At 37.8% G+C, this 27,981-nt stretch overlaps 3 protein-coding genes across 6 annotated transcripts in view; 1 reads left to right on the top strand and 2 right to left on the bottom strand.

Moving 5' to 3' along the window:
• LOC117661876 (tumor necrosis factor receptor superfamily member 1A-like) overlaps window positions 1-382 on the bottom strand; it is a 62,778-nt gene extending 62,396 nt beyond the window's left edge. Inside the window, exon 1 of the mRNA XM_087888360.1 lies at window positions 291-382. Coding sequence (XP_087744486.1) covers window positions 291-368 — 78 coding nt within the window. The 5' untranslated portion in view covers window positions 369-382. The remainder of the gene's footprint in view (window positions 1-290) is intronic.
• Window positions 53-24,010, top strand: CTC1 (CST telomere replication complex component 1). Of its 4 annotated transcripts, none has more exons than XM_034411114.3 (23): window positions 53-554; window positions 1,180-1,423; window positions 2,118-2,317; window positions 4,688-4,832; window positions 5,347-5,649; window positions 5,775-5,903; window positions 6,205-6,428; window positions 8,197-8,371; window positions 8,446-8,649; window positions 9,558-9,681; window positions 15,453-15,564; window positions 16,142-16,601; window positions 17,268-17,357; window positions 17,544-17,669; window positions 17,832-17,896; window positions 19,548-19,654; window positions 19,839-20,004; window positions 21,046-21,123; window positions 21,218-21,374; window positions 21,577-21,641; window positions 22,356-22,521; window positions 22,627-22,741; window positions 23,757-24,010. In XM_034411114.3, exons 1-23 carry the CDS (start codon window positions 481-483, stop codon window positions 23,858-23,860), a joined length of 3,633 nt encoding a protein of 1,210 aa, XP_034267005.2. In that variant the 5' UTR covers window positions 53-480; the 3' UTR covers window positions 23,861-24,010. The 4 variants fall into 4 exon arrangements, with proteins under 4 accessions (XP_034267005.2, XP_034267008.1, XP_034267007.1 ...); XM_034411117.3 differs by having other exon boundaries at window positions 67-554; window positions 5,859-5,903; XM_034411116.3 differs by having other exon boundaries at window positions 67-554; window positions 5,856-5,903.
• An 810-nt stretch (window positions 24,011-24,820) lies between these two features.
• Window positions 24,821-27,981, bottom strand: part of ATP6V1A (ATPase H+ transporting V1 subunit A) — a 35,989-nt gene continuing 32,828 nt past the window's right edge. Inside the window, exon 15 of the mRNA XM_034411120.3 lies at window positions 24,821-26,500. Coding sequence (XP_034267011.1) covers window positions 26,408-26,500 — 93 coding nt within the window. The 3' untranslated portion in view covers window positions 24,821-26,407. The remainder of the gene's footprint in view (window positions 26,501-27,981) is intronic.

Here is a 27,981-nt window from a genome sequence, read left to right as displayed (position 1 = left end):
AATAAATTAAAGAATAGTCTACGAAGTCCTCTGCTTTTGGCAGACCTGTCGTGAGTGACGACTTCCGGGCTGCAGCCTCCTTCGCTTTGCAATGTGTGGCCGAATGAATTGCGTGCGCCCTGGAAATTCCTAACCGCTATTTTTAAAATATTGAAATATGAAGCAAAAGTAGTATTTCACACAAAATATTTGGAGAGGCTGAGATGGACAGAATAGTATACTAAAAAGTTCAGTTGTTCCAGGTAGGTCAGACAGGCTCAGCCAAATTATAGGCATAGCCCGTGGCTTGCAAATATCCTTTTTGCCGGCTGAACTCCGTGCGGTTTAACAAGGAAGTCGTGAGCAGAAGCGTCCACGCGGAATAACATCCGTGGCGCCCTCTTCCGACGCCCAGAAGGGGCAGGCGGTGAAGTGGCCGCTCCTGCTTCGAGAAATTCCCGCCCCAAGTTTCCGTTCAAACGCCCTCGCGAGACTAACGAGATGGAGAGCGGCCACCGGCAGCCTTTGAAGCGCCCCCGGACCCCGGACCGCAGCACCGCCGCGCGTGCCAGCAGGTGAGGGGCACAAAAGGGGGCGGGCTCGACCGCGTGAACTTGGCCCTATAAGCTTGCTATAGAATAGTGTGAAACTACAAATAAAATTGTTTGGAGAACAGGTTATATGGTGTGATTCATTAGAGAATGTGATACTTAGGGAAAGTGCTAGTACATTCCTTTTGCTATTTATTGCTAGAACAGATATGCTGCTCGGTAAGAAATAAAGTGAAAACACAACAGCCATTATAGCAGTAAAAGTAAAAAGAACTCAACTTCTTACCAATGCATGAACAAGTCCATGTTGGTTTCTTAGCAATAGTATGTAAATGATCTGCTATTACCCTCTTCTCTGATTTTTTTTCAACTGCATTCCTGAGTTCTGGAGTTTCTAGTATTCTTTCATCCAAGCACTAATTAGATCTGACTCTACTTAGCTTTTCTAAGATCAGTAATGGTTAGATTCTGCCACCTGCTATGACAGTTTAATAAACCTATTGTTTATCATTAATATTTTACAGATATATCTAGTTTTATTTTCAAAGGTCAAAACAATTTATATGGAGGCCTTTATTTGTTCTAATTCTACAACAGCAACATTTATGTCTTCATTCTTCACTATAAATAACTTAATTATATTTTCCAGCATTATTTCTATCTCTGATCTTCAATCTCAGTGTATACCTTGCTGTAGTCGTTTAACCTCGAGTTCTGATGAATTCAGAGAATGGACCCACCAAAATGAAACTATTTTGCCTGACCAGAAATATTTTGAACAAACTCGCTTGATGCTCATAGGTTACTTGAGAAGTGAAACACCAGGAAAAAAAGATAAGATGATGGATGGAAGTGTTTATTTGCAAGATAACACTGGAGCACTTCCCTGTGTGGTATGGCATTAAGATGTTCTGCTGTTTATCTATCCAGCGCTGCTTAGGAGAGAGACATTATAGCTCTTAGCAGAAAATAATAAACTTAAAAGTGAAGACTGGGGGCCTTTAAAATCTTTCTCCTGTGCACTGGGATACATACTGGGTGTCCAGTTTAAATAGAATAGTGCAGCTGGATCAAGACCAAGTCTTTTAGTTTCTTGCAATCATCCACTAACTCTGGTGTGCTCACAAACAGGAGTTGGAGACATCCCTCCATGCTTAGCAACTGATTTTTGAACTGACATTGATTCCAAGATTAATAGCCAAATATAGTATTTAAAAAAAAACATATAAACCAACAGTTTGGAGGATCAAATACAGTTCTAGTTATCACATATAGTCATGATGCAGTTTGCTAGACTGTTTATTCACTTGTTTTCTTCTGCTTGGTTCATTCATGCTGCTAGTAAATACTAAAACTGGTATTCAAATGAAGGAAGCTGAATTTCCCTTCCTATCCAATAGGATTTAGCTAGAAACACTCAATATGTTGTTTTGGAGAGGGGCAAGTAAATCACTTTACTGTCTAGTAGAGTTAATTGCATTAAATCTGAATGGGATTAGCATGATAGATATTTCTATGTTTCTACAATTTTCAAATAAAAGGCTATTGCTTTTGTATAGCTAATGTCACTTTTTCTCTTTTGGGCAGTTCCTGCATTTTAAGCTTGATTGGCTAGAACATCTATCACTCTTCCCTAGTTGGATATACATTCCACAGAAAGGCGAGGGCACAAGTGGATATTTGGAGATACTAGAAGATCCAATTCAAGTACTTTCTGGACCAGAAAAAAATCTTAGTACCATCCCTGTTTTGTACCCTGGGACAGCTGCAGACCTGCTCAGTGCCAGGTAAAGATTTACTATTATTTAGGCTTCTTGATCACTCCTTTTCTTTCCCTAATCTCATCCATTTTCCTTAATTGTTAAGAAAGTGCTGGTGGAGACAGTCTTCTTAATTTAAATACACATTTTCTAGGAAAAGGTGTGGCTTCTTTAAAGAGATACAAATGGGTGCAACTTGTGCCACTCACAATTGTTGAAACACCTTTTGCACTTGGGAAAGTATTTTCCATTGAATAGGTACACATCCCTATCTGCAGGTATTCATTTTTGTGTAACTTTTTGAAGTAATCTACACATCCATGAATAATGGATGAACTTTTGATTGTCCCCCAAATAAGATGTGTTAGGATTGATGTTCTATTCTGCTGATTAAGTAACAATATTGATGAAGTTAGAGTGCATTGGTTCAATGTGAATCAGATTTAATTGAATTATTTATGAAATATGTCTATAACTTGAAACCAATCCTACTCTAGATAGTTTACAAAACATAGTAAAAATGCAATACAAAATCAGGATAAAGATGAATTAAAATAATTTCATTTAAATTCTCAATTAATGCTAAACAGGCTAAAATATGGAAAAAGGTGCTACAATTGAACACTAAAAGCTTTCTAGAGGAACCATGTTTTTATCTTCCAGAACTTTATGAGGTTGGGTGCCATTGGTGCTTCAAGAGACAGGCTGCTGCAGAGACCGTGCACCATTAGCTCCTCCTCATTATAGCTAATAGATTGGGAACCTTAGGTGCTCCTACTTAAATATTAATAGCAAAGTATATGAATTGGTCTGGTGGTGCTACTTTATGAATGGATTATAGTTTCACTACAGCAGGAACCAAGGAAGTGGGCAGAACTGCCTGGAATCTAGTATCAGCCACTTACCTGCCTATAGGCCTGGGACTTGCAGGTCCCTGCTAGCTTCCCATTGACTTTGTTGTGGGAAGTGGCAGGAAGTTGTTTCACCTGATGACCATGGGATTCAGTTAACAATAGCAGCTGGGTCTATAGGATTTGCTGTCAATATGTGATAATGGTTGGGCTGGTTACAACCATTTCACTTGACAATGGAAATTCCAATCCTAATTGCCATCATATGTCAAGGACTATCTGTAATGGAACAATAATGACCATCATCCTGTCCTGCTTAATGATTGCAATTAGGACTGGCAACTCTCACTAAGTGATAGTGAAAGCAACATATCATATGACCACGACTTGCAATTTTACAGTTGGTTTCTCTATTGACTCTTGTCTGAAGCCAGCTGTGAAACACATGAAAGGCGATCACTTGATTGTGGGATGCTACCACAGTCATTAGTGCAAGATTGTAAAGTTACATTCTCCTAATAAATTCAGATGGTATCTAAAAAGGACAGTGGTTAAGTGAGGACTACCTGTAATCTCATTAACTGCCACAAATGGCCATTGCTGCACGGTCAATCACCTCATTCAGGGAACAAATAGAGGAGACCCAAGCATTGATAAAGAGAAAAAACAGGACTTCCAGACTCTAGTGGGAGCTATTGAGCAATTGAGATAGAACTAGAGCAGGGGTGTCAAACTCAGGGCCCGCGGGCTGGATGTGGCCCACGATGTGGCCAGATCTAGCCCACGGGGCCATCCTGGAAAATGTAAGGGGCCAGCCCACATTGCTTGGGCCCGCTCTTCCCGCATCGCTTTGGCTTGATCTACCCAATGCGAAGTGAAAACATCGGGCCAGCATGGCTTCGGCCTAGTTTACCCAATGCGAAGAGGAAACATTGGGCGAGTGTGGCTTCAGCCCGGTCTACCCAATGCAAAGAGGAAACATGCCAGAAGTTTGGGGAGTGGCATCAAGCTGGCCACGTCCACCCGGCCCCCTGTTGTCAACCACAGCCCTGATGGCCCTCAGTGAAATTGAATTTTACACCCCTGAACTAGAGTCTGTGGAACTTGTGCAATAATGTGCCTAAAAGAGGAAGCATTTTTGGGATCAGTTGTCTCAGCCATTTGCTGCCAAGATTTCAGTCAGCTTGCTCTTTTATAAAACAGTGCTTTGTAGTTTCTTTTCATCAGTAGTAGAATTTGATTCGTATCAGCCAAGGGATTGATTTTATGCCCTATTATTTGGGAATAACCACTAAACATCTACATTTACCCTACATTTGGGAGGTAGGTCTCAACTGAGAAAGGTCCGGCCTGGAACTTAATAATGAAATTGTAATACTGGTTACTAACATTCATAAATCATAAATTGGGTTATAGTGAAAGAAGGAGATTGCATTCATGTCCACTTTGTGTGATTTTGCAGCATCTGGTTGGCCATGATTAGAAACAATGCCTTACGAAATGTACATTTTGCTGATCTGCCAGGACTCTCTTTTTGCTTTTTTAGGCCTCAGAATAAGAATACAGCAAAGGTGAACGTGGCAGGAGAACTAGACAGGTTGACTACTATTCTCTATTTCAACCAAAAGAGTTTCTTCTTCCTCTTCCTGAAGTGTTTTAGTTCTTCTGCTTGTGTTCCAGTGGTAATACAAGTATGTTTATTTACTGTATGTTTATTTTATCCTGTATTCAATAAGAGCTATGCCTTTTCTTAAATTACTGTAGAAATGTTAGTTGATGAACAACCACCATGACCAATTACGAGGTTCATAGGCTAAGATATATTGTACCTATTTTTGAGGAAGTAGAAGTTGAGTTGATCTGCTAGGATGTTTGGAGGAGGAGGAGGAGGATTTTGCTAATCATGCATCACAACCAGTGCAGGTTGGTTTTCTTCATGATTGGGCTTGGGAATAGTAAAGGTAGCATGGATTGCCTAACAGTACTGCTTGTAGATTACAGTGCTCTTTCCCTTAAATGAGTCCATACAATATATTGGAATATATTACAATATACAATAAAGCAGACTCCAGTGACAATAGGGTATAGGCCTTCATTGATACTGAAGTCATATGTACTTCAAGTGAATCAGGAAGAATTCCAAACCTCCACAGCCGTTCTTATAGGTGCTGAATTTTGATATTTTTCCTTATTTCTCTATCCTAGAAGACTCCCCATTTGGTTTGGCATCATGCACTACAACTGGGGCATAGATATGTCCTAACTGCCTTGAAGATATCTTGCCTCAAAAGTGCTGGACAGAGTGTTTTCAGAACCAGCTCTTCCTCATGCCTTCTGCCTTACCGCAAAGAACAAACAAAGGAGCAATGTCTGGATGTAACTTCACAAGGAAGATCAATGGTACCAGTTTCCATTATGCCTTCTATACAGCCTAAGAGCTTATTGAAAGTGCAGAAGGAAGAAATGATACTGGGTCCTCTTAGAAAATCCGAGCTCATCTCATATACAGTAAGTAAATTGTGACACCTATACAAAGAAAACTTTGTTTTGAACCTGCATTTGAAAATTTCTTCAGACGTGAGTCCAGTAAGCAGTACAAACTATCGCATAACCTTTCATTATTCACTTTTCAGGGTACTATCACTCAAGTGTTAAATGCCCAAGCTGGTCTCTATGAACTAGATAACAAACACGTACTTTGTCTTGCTTATCAGCAGATGTTGAATACTGGCTGTGGATTCCGACCAGGAGCATGCATAGAGGTGAGTTGGCTTGGAGTAGTTTACAGTCTCCATTAGAAAGTAGAGTGTTTGAAAAGAAGGTAAGGGGTTGGCGTTGTCATTCTGTTTCCAGCTGAAGTACAGTTATGACAAGAGAGCTTTCTGATTTAAAAGCAAGAAATCCTTACTGGAGAAGGATGTATTCTGACAAGGATTGTGTATTAAGTTGACCAGTGTAGTTTCCTGACTGACTGTAAAGCCAAAATGGAATAACTACTGTGAGAAAATTGTTGGAAAGATTTAAAAAAAACCCTTCAAATGTTTTTTATGCTTTACATGTTAGCTTCGAGATGTCCATCTTCTGGAGATGCCTTTACCTTCTATTCCTGCTGCTTTTGGAGCTTGTCTACATACTACCATTGTGCTAAAGAGTTTTTCAGCATATAGCATATTACATCAGCCTGTAAACTGCTTTGGAAATCATTATCTGCAACTACTCTTGCGTTACAATTTAAGCCTGTCGCTCTATCTTTATCTGGTCAACTTGCTGGAAATATTTGAACAAAGGTGTGTGTGATTAAAATTGATGACATATGATAATATGTATAACCTTTCTTCAGGCAAATATTTAAGGATTGGTGCTAGTTTTCTATAATATAAGATATCGTAATTTTCCCTGAAGTTTAAGACTAAAAGGGTGAATATGTGCAATCCAATGCACATATTCAGAGAGGCACATGTATGCACCTCTGCAATTACAAGTTGCACACATTCACATACAAACTGAATTCCCAGGAATAGCAGCCAGGATGCAAGCCTCCATATACTCTGGTCACAGGCTGTGGAACCCCCAACACTGCAAATACAGGCCCAAGAAATAAGGTAGCAGTTTCCAGACAGACAGCTCTCAGAGTGAGTGAATAGCACAATAGCAGCTGATTTTTGCCAGAGAACAGGTTGCACTTAAGAGAGTTTGAAGCTCTGAGAGGGAGCAAGGGAAAAAAATATTTTTTTTTTGTTTATACTTCAATTCATAAAACATCCAAAGGTGCTTTTTCAAAAGGCAACTGGACTTTGTTTTTCGTTGAAGACGTTTCGCTTCTAATCCAAGAAATATCTACAGTTCTTACTGAATGGTGGAGGATGGAAGGATATATATTCCTTGCAGTCATCTGGTCGATGATTCTGAGAGTCGTTGAGGGCACTTAGAAGTTTATCTGTGCCCTCAGGGTCACCTGAATAGTGCAAATGAGTGTGGAACCTTCTTAAACTTCTCTTAGTTGCAGACATTTCATTATTGAACTAGGTAACATCATTAGTGCTAGGCCTAGTTACCTGATGTTACCTAGTTTGGTAATGAAGCATATAAGACTATAGCCAAGCTTGGGGAACAGCAAGGGTGCCACAGTTTAAACCTGAGCTACAGAAGCAAAGATCTTTTCTTCTAGAATGCAGAATATAAAAAGTGGATTTAAATTATGTGGCAGTAGACTCCAGTTGAACATTAAGAAAGCCCTCCTAGAGCAATTTGGTAGCAAAACAAATTACCATATTTTTCAGAGTATAAGACTCACCTTATTTTGGGGGGAGGAAAATAAGAAAAAAAAATCTGCTTGAGAGGCAAAGGAGCTTCTCTTTGCAAAGGCAGCCTCTCAAACGGGTGGGCGGGGCTACATTTGGTGTATAAAATGCACCCAAATTTTCACCCTTTTTTAGTGGGGGAAAAGGTGCTTCTTATACTCTGAAAAATATGGTACCCAAAGGGACTATCTTTTATTAGTTGTGTCCAAGCATAAAACAAGCCTTATTTGGGGGTGTTTTTAATCTGGATTCCTCCACTGAGCAGATGGTTGGATTTCAGAGCCTTTGTGACCCTTTCCAAGTCTGTGATTCTATTCAAACAATATCCAAGGCCTAGAACTTCCCTACATTGTATACGCCCAGAAAAAGCACTTTTCTCATATGTTGGTGAATATGCAATGTCTAAATTATAGGAAAGTGATTATTATATACAGTACAAATATTAAGATAAATTTTGAGCACTTACCAAATCTCTAAATTTGTTTGATTTTAACATTCATTATTTTGGACTCGTGGTCACTGGTAATATTGGCTGAGTTTCTTAGAATTGAAATATAGAACATCTGAAGAGCACCAGATTTTTTGAGTACAAGGACTAAATAGGCTCAAGAAATTATGTTGAAAGTTACTTTGAATGTGTTCTTTGTCCTGTTTTATGTTCTTCAGATTTCCCCCCCCTAAATTTTCTTCATCTAAAATTCATTTTCCCTCATTATATCTTTGAAGAATGTAATGTTACCTTAAATCTTTCTAGGTTCTGTTGTTTTACTCAGCACCAAAAGTTGCTGCTTTGCTTTAGCCATCATTCTCAAAGACTAATAGAGAAGTTTATTGTTCCTATTCTGAATTCCCTGCTGGTACCCACGAAGCAGGAAAGAAACTTCCATGCAGAGATCCTGGCAGAAAAGCACAGTTGTCTCCTAGACCAGGTAATACCTTTTTCCATAATCCTGTGTATTTAGCTTCTATGTGGATATAACTTAACTCCTAAACCTTTTCCTAGTACCAGATTCTGGAGCCACCATGTCAGATTCCACATTTTGTTGAACTGTATAGTATGGTTGAGAGGAGCTGCTGGGAAAGCTGTGATCCATTACAGCAGTTGCATTCTGCCTCAAAAATCTGCAACCTAAATATCCAAGAACTAAATTGCAGATTGGCCCAGAACTACTGCATTTTATCAGCTGAATGTTTTCATCCTCCATTGGTAAGTATGACATTTATCTTCTGAAAGTTTGGAAGTAAGAATAGTTTTTTGTTGTATAGTAAACTCAGAGAATAAACATGAATTTACTCACTCCCCCTGTACTGTCTGTGTGTGTTGACTCCTGGCAAATGCAAGGACAAATCCCTGTTTTTCGCCAAGATTTCAAAAGTGATTTGCCCTTGCCTCCTTTCTAGGGCTGAGAAAGAGTGATTGGCCCAAAGTCAACTTTGGCTTTGCGCCTGACTAAAACTCAGTCTTCAGCCTAATACTTTCTAGCCTAATACTTTAATCAATATATTAAATTAGTTATCAGACTTGCCTCAGCTAGGTCCCTAGGAAAGAAAGACCCTTGATTCTATGTGATTGAAGTGATAGGTTCTTTTACTAAGGATTAGTGGTTGCAAACAAAACAGGCTAGAACTAAAGTTCCTGCATAAAAGATTAAATTTTTCTCCCTTCCTCCTGGCCCTTCCCCCTTGACCAGTTCATCCTTAACCAATGGTGTGCCTATAGGTGTTTTGGGAACTGCTCAGACGTTTGGTGCAATTCGCATTCCTTTCTCAGGCTCTGTGTCCTTGAAGCCTGGAACAAGCTGGTACTCACACCTCAGGGTTTCTGTCAAGCCTGTTATCCACTCTCCCTTTTGATCACCTCTACTTCTTACATGCCAATTGCCTATTTCCTCCCCCCACCCCACCCCAATGACTGATGATAGAATACCAGTGAAGCATCAAGCTGAAGAGGCAAATCTGACACTAGTTCTCTGGTACTGTAAAAAGTTTTGTTGTTTAGATACTCCTAGAAAAATAGGCAAAAGAGTATTCTTATAAGCATATAACATAATTAGTGAATATTCTTTTACTGTCGATGGCTAATAATAACCTTTTATTTTTGGGGTGGGAGGATAGCTGTTGCTTGGAGTGCTAGAATATTCCAGTAGTGGTTCCCTCCAATTACGAGACAGAAGTAACAGTCTTCCTTGTATAATATTCCACAAGGATTGTAGACCGTTCACTGACACATCACTAATAGGTATGTTCAATATTTATTTCACTTTTATCTATAATTTGGGGGAAATATAAAATAATGGCCACTTAATATTAATAGCAACTATATTTTGAGATTCTACAGAATATTAGAGTAGAAACTGCCAGTTCTTGTACAAATTCAAGATAGTATCTGTTCTGACCCAGCCTTAGCAGAACCAAGAAACACTCCATGTTCCAAAAACTGCCTCTTTATTTAGCTCCTGTGAATTACTGGCATTCACACACTGAAAAGTCCAGGCAATAATCCTTCAAAGGGTTAATTGCAGTAACAGACCTTATCAGTTCCTTGGGATATTTGCCAGGCGGGAGCTTCCAGTTGCAAAGCTGTAAATTAAGTTCTGGCAAGCAGTCTCTGAGGCAGGAACCACAATAAGCAAATCTTCTGAAAGAAATCCGAATGGTTGTCTCCTGCAACCATTCGGAGGGAGCATTCAGTGTGCCTTTCTTCCCAAGTCGGCTCCTTGTTCTCAGTTGTTCTCCTCTCCTAGCAGCTCTGAGCATGCGCACATATGGAACAGGCCCCAGATGTTCATCCTTCCCACTTATCTCCAACTCCGAAGGCAGCTGGGAAATGTCGGACAGCCCTGGCTCTGTCTCTGCTTCCTACACAGAGCATCCATCAGAGCCTTCCCCGGACTCCAGGACTGGCCCACGTTCTTCCCCAACCTCCTCATTGTTCGAGTCTGCCACCAGCTCTGCTGACAGCTGTCGGGCCACAACAGTATCCATCACTAATTACAAAAGACAGAGTTTTGAAAGAAAAACTATACTATTGCTATAGAAAATGAAGCTACCCATCAAGTTGTCTGTCTGTTAGTCCAGCGGCCCCCAACCTTTTGAGCACCAGGGACCAGTTCCAGGGAGAAAGGTTTCTCTGTGGACTGGAGGGGGTGTGGTTTTGTGTGCTACCTGCATGCCATGGATGGGGCTTCTCTTATTTGCACAACCCGGTTGCTGGCATGCTGCAGACCAGTGCCGGTTCATGAGCTGGGGGTTGGGGACCCCTGTGGTAGTCCATGCAATTTTAGCTGATAATCTTATTTTTTGTATTTCTATTTAGTTATTTGATATTTATCTGGAAAAGAGGGAAGTATCAGCAAAGGAAATACAAGTTTGCAGAACTGTAGAAAATAGTTTTTAAGGAAACAATTTTAACCAGCTCTGCCATAAATAAAATTATTTTATTTTATTTTATTTTTCATATTTGTATACCGCCCTACTCCCGAAGGACTCAGGGCGGTGAACAGCCAAAAATAAAATACAAAGACATACAAAAGTTAAAAACTATTAAAAAACAGATTAAATAATTTAGGCTCAAAGATTAAAACATCCGATTTATCTAAAAGAGATTTAAAACCCAATTTAAAACCCAATTTAAAAGCCAATTAAAAAGGGAGAGTTAGGCCAGACCAGCCTGTTGGAATAAAAACGTTTTTAGGGCGCGGCGGAAGATGCGTAAGTCTTGGATCTCCATATCTCCGGGGGGAGCTTGTTCCAGATGGCAGGTGCCCCCACAGAGAAGGCTCTCCCCCTGGGGGCCGCCAGTCGACATTGTTTGGCCGACGGCACCCTGAGGAGCCCCTCTCTATGGGAGCGAACTGTTCGGTGAGAGGCTACTGGTGGCAGAAGGCGGTCTCGTAAGTACCCTGGTCCTGAGCCATGGAGCGCTCTAAAGGTAGTAACCAAAACCTTGAAGCGCACCCGGAAGACCACTGGGAGCCAGTGCAGCTCGCGCAGGAGGGGGGTCACATGAGAGCGCCACATCGCTCCCGTCACCACCCGCGCGGCCGCATTCTGGACCAGTTGGAGCCTCCGGGTGCTCCTCAAGGGGAGCCCCATGTAGAGAGCATTACAATAATCCAGGCGTGAGGTGACAAGGGCGTGAGTGACTGTGCGTAACGAGTTCCGATCCAGAAAGGATCGGAAACTGGCGAATCAGGCGAACCTGATAAAAAGTCCTCTTGGCCACGGCCGTCATAAGCTCTTCTAAAGACAGCCGTGAGTCCAGGAGGATGCCCAAGTTGCGAACCCCATCTGTGGGGGCCAACGACTCGCCCCCAATAGTCAGAGATGGCGCCAACTGACTATATCGGGACGTCGGAAACCACAGCCACTCGGTCTTGGATGGGTTGAGCCTGAGTCTGTTCCTCCCCATCCAGATCCAAAATGAAAGTATTCTCTTTCTATTGTGAGATGATTTTGGAGAAAAAGCGCTTCTCTTGTGATCTAGGGACCTACACAAGCCTTAGATTTTATTTAAAGAGATTTTTAAGATAAATTTTAGTTGACAGTTGGAAGCCTCTCATACTGTATATAAATAAAATGTTTATCAGCTTTTTAATGTTGATGCTCAACAGTCAGCAGAGTTCTTCTGCAAGCAGTGTGCTATTTGCACAGCATGCTATATGGAAGTGAAAGTAGCTGCTTCTGAACACTGATGAAGAGGGAAAGAGAGGCAGAAGAAGTTATTTGGGCAATTGCATCAACGGCATGTGCAGAAGAGAAGTTTTCCAATCATTGCTGAACTTCTGGGTTGTGGGAGACCCACTGTGCACTTTTCATCTCTGAATCCAGAAACGAGATACAGAGCACAAATGGCCCTAACAATTAACTCAAGATAGCACTTGTTTTACTACAAATGCTAAAATTCTGTATTACATTGTTGAAATGAAGCATTGCTGATATTCCTTTAAATCAAGCCTTTCAAAGAAAGATATTCTCTAATAGTACATAATGAATATTTTCATCTGATGAGGTTGGCTTGTTTTCTCTAATCAAAACAAAAGATGCTTCTAATACATATGCTCAGTAGCTACAAGCAACCCCAAACTTATTACAATAGGGATATGACAAGACTGGCCATTTTTTCCTTTCTTTTTGTTGGCATTAGCTAACAATATCAAGAGAGTAAAATTTCAGAAAATAATAAAAGCATAAATTAAATATAAATATTGATGATGAAGGATCTAAAGAACTTGCCTCCTTCAGAATCAGTGGTGAAATATATACAACAGTATAGTTCAATATCAGGATAAGAATCAGATGATAAAATTAACGGAAGAGGAAAAACTTCTGAAATAACAGCAGGGTTTAATTATAATATTAAACCAGTGAAGTACTTGGAAATTTACTGAAATAGAATAAAATATTTATTCAAAAATCTTTACTAATCTGGAAAAATATAACAGCTGGTACTTTAAGATGGAGAAAGTTAAGGCTATCTTGGTTAGAAAGAATTTTGGTAGTAAAATGAGCTTCCTACAAAAGTTTCATTATTTATTTGAAATTATTCTAATCAAAATTGAAGAAGGGATATTGATGAGTGATAAGCAACTTTATGTGCTCAAATTAAAATCCCAGGATCAAACTCACAATTCTGAAAGATGCAACATTTAATTTAATTTATTTGATTTGACATTACCACCCACTTCAAAAGACTATTGTGGCTTAGAAAATCCACAAAAAAGTAAAACATTTAAAACTATTGAAACATAGCCCTGACTAAACAACTAGAATGAGACACAATAGAAAAATTAGAATGACACAGAGTAGAAAAATACAAAAGGTCCACCAATAGATCATACCCACATTAACTCTGGATGGGCAGAAACAATACGAGGTAAGCATTTTTTCAGATAATCAGGCCCTATGCCATGAAGGGCTTTAAAGGTAACAACCAGCACTTTGAGTTGCACTTGGAAACCTACTGACAGAATATGCTGGTTGTGTTAAATTATACTATCTAGCTAGTTGTTTGATCTGGATTAAAGATTGTATTGTATCACCATATGATTGGACTACAGTGGAAGGAGCAGGACTCTCAGGAGGTCTGCATAAATATTTCTGGTGTGACATAAGTAGAATTGTTTCTATGGCATAAAGCAATTATAAATAGCCTATTAAAAGTATGGGGAAATTTAACTTTTATTAAAAATAAGCTCTTTTGAGACTTTTTCCCTAAAATGGTCAGAAATATTCTAATTGGTTTCAGTATCTTTAAACAGTGTAGTTCAGAAATAAACTACATAAACAAAGTGATTTTTTAGAGATTTGAACAAATTTGAAACATACATTTGCTAGTTTATATGCAAGTTGTTCCTGAAATAGGATGTATTTCTCAGCCACATCTATCATAGGGATAGAGATGTAAGGAAAATATTAGAGAAAGGAAGTGCTGCACATCATCTTGAGCAAGTTGGAATATAAATTTGATAAATAACCCTTGACTGTTTGGATCTGAAGTTCAGTGAAGTGTTCATCCTTTCTAATATGAATGATGACTCTTTTATCCTCCAACTCATCATTTCTTTTAAATGAGAGTCTTTATACTTATCTTTTATACCTTTCTGTCCTTTGGAAAACAGATGTCTGTCTTTATCTTCAATGAATAGAGATAGGGAGATTGCAGAGTTTATAAGAGCATATGACGGCCGTGGCCAGGGGGGCTTTTTATCAGGTTCGCCTGATATGCCAGTTGCGTCCCTTTCTGGATCGGGACTCCCTACGCACGGTCACTCAAGCACTTGTCACTTCCCGCCTGGACTACTGCAATGCTCTCTACATGGGGCTCCCCTTGGGGTGCACCTGGAGGCTGCAGTTGGTCCAGAACGCGGCCGCGCGGGGGATTATGGGAACGACGGGGCGCTCACATATAACACCTCTCCTGCGCGAGCTGCACTGGCTTCCTGTGGTCTTCCAGGTGCGCTTCAAGGTGTTGGTGACCACCTTTAAAGCGCTCCATGGCTTAGGGCCGGGGTATTTGCGAGACCGCCTTCTGCCGCCGATAGCCTCCCACCGGCCGGTTCGCTCACACAGAGAGGGCCTCCTCAGGGTGCTGTCGGCCAGGCAGTGCCAGCTGGCGACCCCCAGGGGGAGAGCCTTCTCTGTGGCAGCGCCTGCCCTCTGGAATGACCTGCCCCCTGAGATACACACGATATCAGACCTCCGGACTTTTCGTCGGGCCCTGAAGACACACTTGTTCCATCTAGCTGGGCTGGCTTGATCCCATCCTCTTAGTTTTTTAATCGAATTTCGGTTTTAATTGGGTTGTTTTAAATTCGGGCCAAAATTATTTAATTGTTTTTTAAAATGTTTTTAAATTTTATATGCTATGTTTTATCCTGGCTGTACACCGCCCTGAGTCCCGCAGGAGAAGCGCGGTATAGAAATATAATAAAATAAATAAATAAATAAAATAAATAAATAATAGTGTGTATTAAAGAAATAGCAAGAAAAGTCATAAGTAAATTATTCACTATTTGCGAGGAATGAACTATTTTTCTTCTTTCTTACTTTAGCAAAAGTGCCTCTGATTAATTCTAGCTTCAAGTGTAATGACAGAGAAATAAGGAATTGAAGCTTAGTAGCTCATTATATCTGAAGCTAGAATTGGTCAGAGGTACCTGTTAAGTGCCAAACAAATCGGGAGATCCAGATGGTTCAAATGGGTAAAAAGATTTATTGCAAGCTTAAGCTTGCTACGAGAACCTGAACTACTAACAGCTAAGGGAAATTAGAGGATATAAGAGTAGGAGGAATTCAAGATGGGCTGGGCTTAGATCTCTTGTGGGCATGAAGGAACTCATGAAGGCTGATGATGTATTTGACCCCTCCCTTGGGCTCAGCCTGGTCATGTCCTATATCATCTTTGCTAAGGTGGGTCTTGAGGAGAAATTGTTTCTTCTGCTTTCTCTGCTATGTTTTGTATAGTAGTCAACTTTGCTTATTAACTGATTTTATTTTTTTCAACTACAGGGTGCCTCCTCCAGGTGAATATTTTTCAGCTTATTACAGAACAGTTTCCTCAAAATGACTTATCTTCTTCACAACAGCCAATTACAGCCAATCATATAAAGAAAAAGAAAAGGCAGGTATCCATTTGTTTAAACTTAAAAACAGCAGACCCATAGAACAAGTCAAAGATGCAGATGAAAAAGCCAAATGTAAAATATTGTTTTAGAACTATGAAGAAACCTAATATGAAAAATGTAGTAATATGACTCTTGTTTAGTTCACTGAATTTTGAATATTTTCCTTTATTCTGATTTTCTCTTGATTAAAAAAAAAGTTCCATACCAGTTATTTTCTGTTTGGTGTGGTCATGTGACATTGCACCTTATGACTGAATCTAAGCAACAAAGTTCCATTCTCAACTGGATCTCCATCTGACGAACATTCTGTTTCTCTAACTTTTTAATGAAAGTAGTATTAGATTCATAACTCTGGTTTCCTAGTCTGGTCTACCTTGAAGGGCTGACATATTGCAGGTATTTTACAGTAGATCTAACTGAGAATGAAAATGGAGGAGCAACCCATTATAGGATACACTTTCTCCAATACAGAAAAATCATTATCAGTCAAGTGTCCTAATTCTGCAGTTTGTGTTTCTTTCTCCCTATAACATCTCTAGAGCTGCACTCATGCTACTTTTTTGCTCTTCTCAGGCTTTATGCACAGTTTTATTTTGAGGATGTGAAAGTTCTTCATGTTCCTGAAAAGAGAGCCAAAAAAAGCCCTACCATCTATCAGCAGACCTCCTGTGATGTGAAAGACAGTGGCAGCTCAACAACTGATCTGAGACCCTCAATAAGGAAAGCTAAAAGGAAAGGAAAGGAAACAGAAGAAGCAAATACCAGGGAGCCAGAACATTTCAGAAACAGTACTGAGAAGATCACCTATGTATCTCGTCTGTTTTTGCTGATTCAAAAGGAAGGACTTGCATGGCGCAACTACCTCCACAGTTCAGAAAGCAAGTCTGAAAATGGGCAGACAATGCAACTCTGCTTTCAGGCCACAATTTTATGGATGGGCAAACCTAAGCTATGCCACAGTCTTGGAGAACGTGAAGAACAGGAGGAGCTCAAGATTATTGCTTTTGAAGAGACCAGCGAAGCCCAGCAGAAAGTAAGGGTAAAGCAAAGTGGAGAAATGGCACATGATTGCATTCATTCAGAATGTTGCATGCCTGCTGTTCTTCCATAATCATCATTGTGTAATGTGTAGTTATCATCAGTTCATGAGATCCAGAACAAACAGAATGACATCAATTTGTACTTTTCTTTTATACTGTAGTGCTTTCATACAGAATTAAGCCTATACCTCAAAATATATTAATTAGCTCAAGATTGGACTATCTTCAGTCAGATCCATTAATCTGCTCTTGCTCTTAGTTCCAGAAATGTACAATTTACCCTTGTCATTTTTTGTATTCTCTGTTTTAAGTCAAATGTTGTGATTGTCCTTAAATGGACCCATGGACATTGTCCTTTGCTGCTTGTCATGGTTTCACAAAAGGTGTTTTAGTTAAATACTAAGTTATCAGCCTTTGTTGTGCCCATACAGCATTCACTACAAATAGTAAAGACAGTGCCAATCAGTTTTGGCACCATTTGGCCACTATAACACAAGCCCAGTTTTACCCCCAAGGTTGTATATGCTATTCTACGCAAGCTAGGAACTCTAATCTAGAATTTAATCTTGTCAAACAGCATACTGTTATATCTCACCACCAACACTCTGATGGTAAAATTTGGGTTTCTTTTGTTATGGACTTCTCAAATTACTCTTCAGGTGTTGTTACTGTTTCTGAAGAACTCTCTGCACTGGTTCCCATTTCTACATGTTGACCATTTGTACCAGCTCATTCTACCTCAGTGCACGGTAAGACTAAAAGAAACTGTAAAATTTATTGCTGGGCTTTTGCTGATTTACTCAGGAAGAATAAAAATCAGTGATTGGGCCTTCTAGTCCAATTTTTTGTCTTTCAAATTTCAAGATTCCTTGTAATGGTGGTGTCTGAATACTGTTTGATTCTATGGTAGGTCTCAGTTCGCTATGTTTTTTCAGGATTTGGATATTTTTGATAAAAAGTGCTCCACACTGGCTCCAGGAAACAAATACAACTTGAGCTGTTCCTTTTTTCTGCCCTTCCCAGATGGGGCCTATGTGCATCATGTGAGACGAATTTCTCAGGTACGAATTTGTTTCTATTTTGATTTGGGAAGAAAATGAACTAACAGGCTAATACAGAGTCCTAGGCATGAGTAGAAGTGAACAATTTTAATGCCAATACAGTAGGTTCACGATGTGAAGAGGCAGAGCAGTGGATTAATATATTTATTTTTTCTTTTTCAGCCCATGTCAAACATATTAAAAAGGGAACAAAAAATGTTCTCCATTGCAGAAATACTCAATCTGAGGTAAAATATATTTTCTTTTTGTTTACTGAGAGATTTACTGTGGAAATTGTAATTATGGTCTTTAAGGAAATGAAATGGAATATCCTTTGCTCTACTTTTTAAAAGTCATACTCTTCTGGTCTGTATTGTTATCTTGGCTAACAATATAATATAAACTAATTTTGAAGCACAAGATGGAAAAGAGTTGGAGAGAGACACGAGGCATATCCAGGCTGGTTGTTCATACTAAACCTAGTTTGCTTTAATTCAGTTAAAGCAACTTTTTTCTTGCTTTTTGAGTGCACAAAATCATAATTTAGGATTTAGCTATCATTTACAGCTAGTACATAATGGGATTCTTGAGTATTCTGACAGACAAATGAAGTCTTTGCAAAAACTACAATTGAAACACTTAGCTAAAAATAAGCAACCCAAATTAAGTGCTAGCCTGCCCCCTGCCATTTTCCCTTTCTTTTTATTGCTGGAAAGAGAGAAGATTCTTTGAATGTGTGCATGCATGCACATGTTTTCATGTGAGAGTGATCTGTGTATAAGAGAATATTTACACAGAGAAGGATCCATTTACTAAATGGGTTTTCTTATTTTATAGGGAATTAATTTTAACAAGTAGTTTTTAATTCAGTTACTATTTCTCAGGGTCTGTCTTTCCTTGGAGTGTGGCTTCTAACACATATATAAACATGCATATACATATGACATACACAAGTATATTGGATAAGGAAATGGCATCTCCAGGATGGGTTTCCATTTGAGTTAGCATTTTATCTGCATTTATTATGGCTTTCTTTAGAGGACGCTTAAGTATGTGCTCCTTTCAGGAAAATTTCTGTTTCTGTTCAGAATCTTCAAAGTTCCAGATAGTTTTGCTAATGGTATTTAAAAATCTCCTTTTTCTTTTATGAACATGCCTAATTATTGAGGCTGTTTTTGGAGGCTGTCCTGTGTCTGGTAACAATTGAGATCTGCTTGCTGGGAAAAGATAGAAGGCATTTTCACTGTTGGAATTGGCGTCTGAGGAATCTCTATTTTACTAATGAGTTGATTCCAGAAATCGCTGCAGATCTTCCCTTTTAAAACATAGTTTTGCAACAGAAATGATGAAAATGTTTTTAAATGTATGGGCACAATTCAAAGTGATAACAATACCCTGATTGCTTAATGTTAATTTACTGGAAGACTATAGAATGAACTTAGTTTTAAGATCTTTAGGAGAATCCTTTCTATCCTTCTCTCTCTGAAGGATAATCTGTTCCTTGATTATCTAGTAAGTATTTGGTAGGCAAAGTCACTTTTCTTCAGATAGTGTTAATATCTAAGAAGCCAAAATTTAGTGCTTCTAGTGAATGAATGAGATTGGCAGCAAATTCTAATTTAAATAATTGATATGTTAACTATCTGTTCTTTTTTCCGTGTTTAAAACTAGGATCCAGACACTACCTTGAAAAACCTTTTAAATTTGTTGTTGAACTGAATTTTAATTTAGAAGATGCTGGTATCTTACTGATTTATTTTATTCGTTATTTTTAACCTTGAGTTAGTGTTTTTAATCTAGTGTTATGCTTAAAATTATAGTTTATACTGACCAGATTGCCCTAATCTCTGTTTTGGATGAAAAGCAGGAAATGTAGTAAATTAAATGTTCCCTCATCAGCTCCAAAGGTTCTCTGGTCTCTTTTTCTGGAGAAATAATGGAAAGAACTTTGTGTGACTCTCATTCTGGAAAGAAGACAGAAGCAGATGCCTGTGTTCAGAAAAAAGGTAACTATTTGGAAAATGTGTAAGTTTTTATAAGCATTGCTGAGACAACACATATAAACTAGCCAGTCTATTCAGAATATATTGGTGAGAATTACTCTGCAAGAAGAAAAATGAATTTTCTATAGCCTAGAGCTAAAATGATGTTAGGATCAACCTGGGAGGAAACTATCTTCTACCTATTTAGGTGGCCGTTTGCCCTGGAATTATACTGTGAAGCTGAGCGTAGCACCTGCACATGATTCTTCAATTCTTCTGGATATCTATATTCAAGCCGCTTTTGTGCCATATCTTTGGGGTTTGTTGCCTGGAGCTAGGATTTTGTTTCGGGATCTACAGTGCAAAATTTCCAGGTATGTCTTGAGCCCAGAGGTACTGAAGCATCATGTTAATATTCATCGTATATCATGGCATAATTGATACCTGCTAATTTTTATAGGATTTGCTTCACTGCTATTAGTGAAAAGGGCTCAGGCTTTGGTCTTTGATGTCCAGACTATCATGCTGAAGTTTTTACTAACGTCTTGTATTGACCACCATTTGGGATATCCACTGAATAGAAAATGTGTTTTGTTTCACACACAAAATATACTTTGACTTAGAAATCTAGTTAAGACTATTCTGAGCTGGTTCTGATTGAATTGAAACTGAGTTGTTCTGGGCTTTGGCATAGGTCTTACAGGATGAATCAAGCAAGACTAATGCATCTCATCTTTTTCTCCCTTTCATAGCCTGTCCTCTAATCTGTCCAAATTTATCAGCACGCCTTCCTTCCTCCCACCTATCTTCTCTTGGCTGCCATTATCACTCTTGCATTCAAGTATGGTGTGCCTGATCTTCTCACTTGCTCCCCTTGCCAGTCTTCTCAGCCCATTTCTTCTCCAAAACTGCGACAGTTCTTCAGGTGCAGTGTATCAAAATGTCCTACCAGCTCCTTTCTCTGCCCTTCTCAGTTACACTTCGTTAATATCACTGGAAATTCCCTGGATTATTGATTACATTACTGACTAGATATGAATGGGCTGCCTGTTACTAAAAATGCTGTTTTCCTTCCTTGAGCTGCCAAAACACTGAAGCCACACAGTATTTTCAGGAGCAACATATTTTTAATATGCACCATTTTCATCAGTTCCTAAAAATATTGCATAACTTAAGCTCTTCATTGGCTCAAGGAAAGACAATGCCATCTGTCATTTTTAATAGGCAGCCTGTTTGTAATTAAGAATTCCGACTTAAAATTCAGGTTAAAGACAGATAGGGAACCAAACCTGCTGTTAACTCAATACTGTTCGTACATCCTTTTTTTTTTGCTTCTCCACGACCATTCTCATTGGCTCTCTAATCTATCTCATTTAACTGTACTAGTATCCAAAATCCATCTTTTTTCATTACAGATTTGGAAATATCTATTGTGTTTTTATTACCTCTAGTGATGTGTGTACTCTGACTCCTCCACCTCACAATTCTCCAAAGTGAGTATCAACCTCAGGAGTTAGCTTGAAATTTTTTTACCTTTCATCCAACTGCAGAATTTGATGAAAGCTCCTTTTTCTTTTTTATTTGCAGACATCTGGATTCCACTGCTAAGTTTTCAGTAGGTTATTTATCCAATATAACACTTCAGCCTCTTAATCTGGGCCAAGCACAAGTCACTTGCCATTTGACATGTATCCTATCTTTATCCATGCAATGGTTTTGTGATCTCTGCAACATCTCCACAGAGGTATCTAGTCAGCCATATTTGAATTTGGGAATTTCTAAGCTTCTTTCCTTGTGTCATAATTGCTGTATTGTATTGTTTTATTATTTTGCATGAAGTAACATATGGTCATTCAAACTTCACACCTGTAATCTGAAATAACTGCCATATAAATTTTTATACTAACACGATCACAATTTCGTCAACATATTTTCTCCCTTCCTAGAGAAGGCCCAACGAATGTAACAATTCTTGCTCGTCACATACAGGAATGATTAAAGCTATAGCTAAGTAAGTACTTGGAAAGAAATGTATACATTTATCTGGGGGGGAAAGCACTTCAACTGATCATAAAAAAAATATTGTCTGTTATAACTGCCAATAATTTTTATTGTCCCTATATAAATAGCATATAAGAAAAAGCAATAACACATGTTCAAATTATATAATATAGAATGTTGAATAGTTTGCTCATTTTGTCCATGTATTTAATCCTCAAATCTGACAACTTTTTGCTGAACAGAAATTATTTTTTGACCAAATATATTTAAAATCAAAATGAGTACAGGGTAATGACCAACTTAATCATAAGTCATGATGATTGTAAAAATGGCTGCAATGTAAAGCAACCTCTGGCCGTAAAGTTAACCCATTGTTTGCAATGGAAGGATTTTGCTGAAAATTAGAAGTAAATGCTGGGTTTTGGCAAAACTTGGCAAAACATTTGCATGCCTGCAAGGTACTGCACACAGCCATAAATGGAGGTTGTGTGTCCAATGTGGTCATGTGACTGGGGGAAGGCTGGCCATTGCAACTGAGCCATAAGTAGCCGAGGGGGGGGGGCATCTATAATAATTTTGAACAGTTGCTAAGCATCCAATTGTAAATCAAGGACTTCTTGCTATTCAGATTATTACTTTATGGCATACAGAATAGAATTACAGATATCCATTATTCTGAATGAGAATGTGAAATATTTATTTCAAATCCCACTTATTATCACAGAATCCTAGTAGAAGATGGAACAAGTGAGGTTATGGTATTTTGCAAGAACCAACAGGTGCAGCAAGTGTTGAGTTTGAGCCCCAAGGAATGGGAGGTCATGCAAAATCATATTCGGATTAAGGGAAGTGTCTGCATTCAGCATAATGAAATTAGCACAGGAGCTAGGGTAAGTGGTTTATTTTGAATTAGGAAATTTGCTAATTACTTGAATTAGGAATTTTGCCTAATGATTTTGAGTGTAGGTCAAGGCTAATTTATCTGATTTTGACAGATACTGGAAGAGCAAGATCTGCTCACACAGTATTTGAGAAACTTATGCAGAAGTCCAGTTGTCTGTCGATCCATAGTGTTGGCCTTCAGAGTGGATAGAAAATCTTTTAAGACAGGTATGTTATATGCCTTCAACCTCACACAATGCTTTCAGTGTTAAGAAGCCATTTTTTTTAGAAACAATGGCAGCTATTCAACTTACTATTCCTGCGATAAGTTGCTTTGCTATAATCAATACAGAAATTACTTGTTAACAATATAGCGATTCCGATGCCTCTCTTTAGTCCTTAACATTGCTTACAAATCCCAGAAGCTTCAAAATAGATGAATGAAACGCCCAAGTAAGCTGCTAAATTTACTTCAGTATGCCAGATGTTCCATACCTAAAGCAGATACCAGTTTAATCAACACCTGCTAGCAATTAAATTGAGATGCTTAGAGGAAAAATTCTAGGAACTAGAGGCTGATCTGTATTACAAAATGGCTCAAGAAAATCGTTCTTATATTAATTGGAATATCAGCCAAGAGATGGAGAATATTGATCACTGTGTTTTGACTTTTATGGAGTTGAAATCTAATCTGATGGGCAGAAGGCTGATTTATGCAAATGGGGACCATTGGTATATTGTAAAAAATACTGTGTGCTTCTGTTCAGATGTAGGCAAACACATTTCCTGATTTTTCTTAGAGATTTTAATAAAGGCAACAATAAATGGAATTCTATCGCACATCTTAATTAGGCAAGCATAAATATGAGGGAGATGAGCTGTTAAGAAATATGAAATTGCTTAATGGCTATTGCTTAACGCATTGTAAGCAGCCCTGAGTCTCCGGAGAAGGGCGGCATATAAATCAAATTAAATATATATATATATATATATATATATATATATAAGAATATATATACACCATATACCAAGTATTGCACTTGTGTGTTCCTCCACTTGTACTGATTTCCTTGTGACAATAATGACTCATTTTAAAAAAACCAAAAAGGGTCCCTGTTATATCTTCTCTATACCCTTCTCCCAAAATTAGAAAAGACATACCCAGGAGCTGGCTGAGATACAGTGTGTTGGTGTTATTTTTAGTGAGAAAGAGATGGATTATAAAGTTCTCTTTTTTTAATAGGATCAGGACAATTGAGGAGGTTTTTCTGTAATGAATTAGAGTTCTTAAGCCGAATGAGGAATCGACCAAACTTGATATGTCTTAATATCCAAGAAACAATCTGAAGAACAGGAAGAGGAGAAAGTGTAATTACTCTGGAGGAATTTGTGTAATTCCAATTTGTGTATGTATTTCAGGTTTGGAGATATTATCATTCAAGTATGAAAGGTATTGTTGCAAACATTAAAATGTGAAAATATTTTTATATTAAAAAATCAAGCTTGTTTTTCTTTGTTTCATTCATTCTTTTCAGTAAAATACAAATCAGTGTTGCCTTATAACTAAAAGGTTTGTTATTTTAACATTTGATTAAAGCATATTGTGTTGCCATGATTTTACTCTCTGCACTGAGAAAAGTGCATCTTAATCTAAAACAATGACTATTTTTTGCACATACTAAAATTTAGGAAAGGTATAACAGATGATCAAGCAAAAGATAGACAATTTCCCATTCATTTCACCTCTGCTTACACCAGATAAGCATTTATCCCAATTGCCTTTGCAGTATTGTTTTCCTAATAGCATATTCCTAATATGCTATTCCTATATTATTAATAAAATCCCCCAGAACAGCTAGGAATCCATCTATGTTTATTACATCCCAATTCACAGAATTTAGAACCAAATACAACCTAATTTGTATGGTAGTTTCTCAAGGCCATGAGAAGAGACATCATTCACTATAGAATGAACTTTCAAGAAGAAAAAAAGCTTTCATTCTAGAGAAGGGAATTAGAAAAATGCTGGCCTTAATCACTCAATAAAAAGCATTTCCAATAGTCCCACAGATTCCAATTCCAAAGAATATAGACTACCAACATCCTAAAGCTTGAGAATAGATGCTTCTGAGTGATTATTTAAATATATATAATCCTGAATCTCAATATAATTTCCAATCAGCTTTAAGATAATAGTCCAATATAGGTAACATAGGCAGAGTTTAAGTTTACTCATTTTTATATTACTAAATTCTGTAATGTCTTGTTGACACAAAGCACCAATTAAAAGGCTAGAAACTTTTACTCTGATGGGCAAGAATAGTATATTATCAACACAATTGTATTCTTTTAAGATTTGAACAAATATACACAAAGCTACATAGATACAATGCCGTTCTTCCCATCAATTCCTCCTCTTTTGGAACCATTGAGTTTGTAATATCATGACATGAGTATGATTTTTCTAACACTGACACAAAGAGAATTTTTTATTTTTATCCAAAAATAAATTGCACAGTGAGGGAGATAGGGAACAAAGCAGCATAATACACTTATGTAAAGTGATAGTAGTTAATCAGTTTCCTAGGCATAGAATGCTACAACATAATACAATCAATAAGGATTTCAGCAAAAGAAGCAAAACTGTTTTGTGCTAATCACTGATATATCATGTTCTGCAAACAGCATAAATGAAATTACCGGTAGCTTTCTGAATATAGAACTCAAAAGAATTGAAAATGCAGTTATCAAATTTAACTGGTATTGCCTAAATGAGGAAAAAGCATGTTTCTGAAAGGCTCAAAACTGATATTGAGTGACATACCAGAAACAGAAGGGTCATCAATTCTATAGTTATAGTGGTCAGGAAGAGGAAATATATTATTACTTGATTATAATATTTAGCAACCTTGTTTCCAGTTTCCATTGAATCATATTTATAATCCATACTTCATATTATAATACATTTACAAATGTGCAAGGAAACAGAATCCAGAGAGGATTCTTTTTAAGATTATCTTTCACATTATTTAAATTGTAATTATGTATGAGCATTAAGGCCTGCTGTTAATATGCTATAAGAAAGCACTAGACATAATGATCTTTACAAGAAGAGGTGAGAAAAAGGATTAGCAAGCAGCTTTTTTATAATTAAAGCTTGGGGTTTTAACATTCTCTTCCTCAGCAAATTTAAAAACTTTTGTACAACTATTCCATGGTTTTTCATTTTTTTATAAGTTTATAGTGTTACATTTGCTCAAATAAGGATACTTACTGTTCTAAATAACAAACATTGCCAGAAATAAAAGGTTGATCTTTTCTGGTCCATATTTCCAAGCATAGAAAGCAGAAAAAAATAATTTAACAAGTCACATGTACATTCAAAAGACATTTCCTCAAATAATAGCTGAGCATAGACTTGTTGGGAATCATTTTTGCCCATCAGTTCTAATCTTGAAGATTTTTCAGCACATTAAGAATGGGGAAGAGCTTTTGCACCGAAGTATTGTGATCTATAATTCTGATCAACTCTATTGATTATAGACACAACAGCAGCATTAAAGAATAAGCAAAACTACGTTTGAAGCATCATGCATGACCACATGCAGTAGAAAACTGATTTAACTGCCTTTTTCCTCCCTGAAGAAATCTATACTTTGACAACCTTAATCCTCTTCCAAAGAGAAAAACAGTTGAAGGGTTAAATTTGGTGAGAAAACTTCAAGCCTTACTGGGACTTTAGCAAAGTCTGTTTTATATTTGCACAAAGATACGCAACTATCAAACTAAATTGGAATGTTTTTCCAGTTATTAGTAATCTTCATCACAATGTATATCTTCATCTTCTGCTGGAAAAAGAGAAGATTGAAAGGAGAAACACTGAAGTGGGAATTTCTAGTCCTCCAAACTGCGGAATGCATTCTGCATGTCTTCAAACAGCTGGGCATAGTCTGCTTTGATCTTTGCCTCTCCATCTTTCATGGGGTCCTGAAATTCAACAGAGCGAAACTGGATAATCACTCAAAAGGTTTAGAAATAGCAATTCCTCAGAAGATGTCATGAATATCTTAACATTGCAGAATTCCTACCAAGGGTGCAGAGGGAACTGGTCCTTTGATATGCCTGTTGAGATCTACCTGTCCCATGAAAAACAACAGCCAGCAGACATACCAGTGGTGAAATGTAAAATTTGTTACTACCAGTTTTGTGGGCATGGCTTGGTGGTGGTGGTAATGTGACTGGGTGGGCGTGGCCAACTTTTTTTTTTTTAACTTTTAAAAGCATTTTTTTTACAACCTTCGGCCGAAGAGGTTGTAAAAAAAATGCTTTTTTTATTTTAAATATTTTTTATTAGTTTTAAAAGTAAAACAATGGACATTGCTCAATGTCTCTGGTTTCTAACATTTGCATCTAAATCAAGTTAATAAATAATCTCTATTCCTTGATCTATATACAAATTTACATATCTCCTATTTCATTATATATCAAGTATGCAGTATTTTACTTCCTAAACAACTATGCATGTATTTAATAAACCTATATTACATTCACAAATTCAATATACATTGATATATTGATATACATTGATATATACATTTCAAGACATTTGTTATCCCTTGTTTTTGGCATTCTTCCTCTTATCTAACAAATTATAAAATGTATTCCAGACTTCATAGTATGTTGATTCACTTTTGTCTTTGAGTTCTAAAGTGAGTCTGTCTATCTCTGCACAGCTGTAAATTTTGTGTATAACTTCTTCTTCTGAGGGTATTTCTTTACACTTCCATTTTTGAACAAATGCTACTCTGATACTCAGAGGCATTTTTTTCCTTTTAAAAGCATTTTTTTTTTTTTTGCTTTTAAAAGAAAAAAAAAGGCTCTGATGATTGGGTGGCTCAGCTGGGGGGCATAGGGCAGGGGCAGGCAGGGATTTTTGCTACCGGTTCTCCGAACCACCCACCGCCATCGCTACCAGACTGGATTGTCCGATCCGGGAGCATTTCACCTGAGACATACCTCCAACTGATAAATACCTCCTCATGTAGCAGTGTTACTATTTTCTCTTTCACTTCTGCTATAATAATAACATCAAATAGAAATCTGCATGTGTGCCAAGTTTCATATTCAAAAAGAAATTGGAATTGTGAAATGCTTCATCCTCCTTCCTGAATCCAGAGGTGATACAAAAAACCTAGTTACTTTTCTTTGTACATAATTTGAACAGGTACCAGAAGATAACAGAAATAGACTTTGAAGGTGGTCTGCAGCCAATTAATGTCAACCATGAAGCGGTTTTCTGGCATCATAAGAGAACAAAGCCATCCACTTTGTTTTATCAGCAGCTCAAGTTATAGAAAAGCAGGTGTTCTACAATTCTGCCTAAATCACATTACAAGACTGGAACTACTTAGAGTAGACCTACCTCTTGCTTCCTATTAATATATTGACGTGACTATCCTTAACAGTCT

The sequence above is a fragment of the Pantherophis guttatus genome, chromosome 2 (assembly GCF_059756535.1).
Source record: "Pantherophis guttatus breed Tessera chromosome 2, ASM5975653v1, whole genome shotgun sequence".
Lineage (NCBI taxonomy): Eukaryota > Metazoa > Chordata > Lepidosauria > Squamata > Colubridae > Pantherophis > Pantherophis guttatus.
The sequence above is the reverse complement of the archived record's forward strand: the minus strand, read 5'-3'. Positions and strand labels throughout refer to the sequence as shown.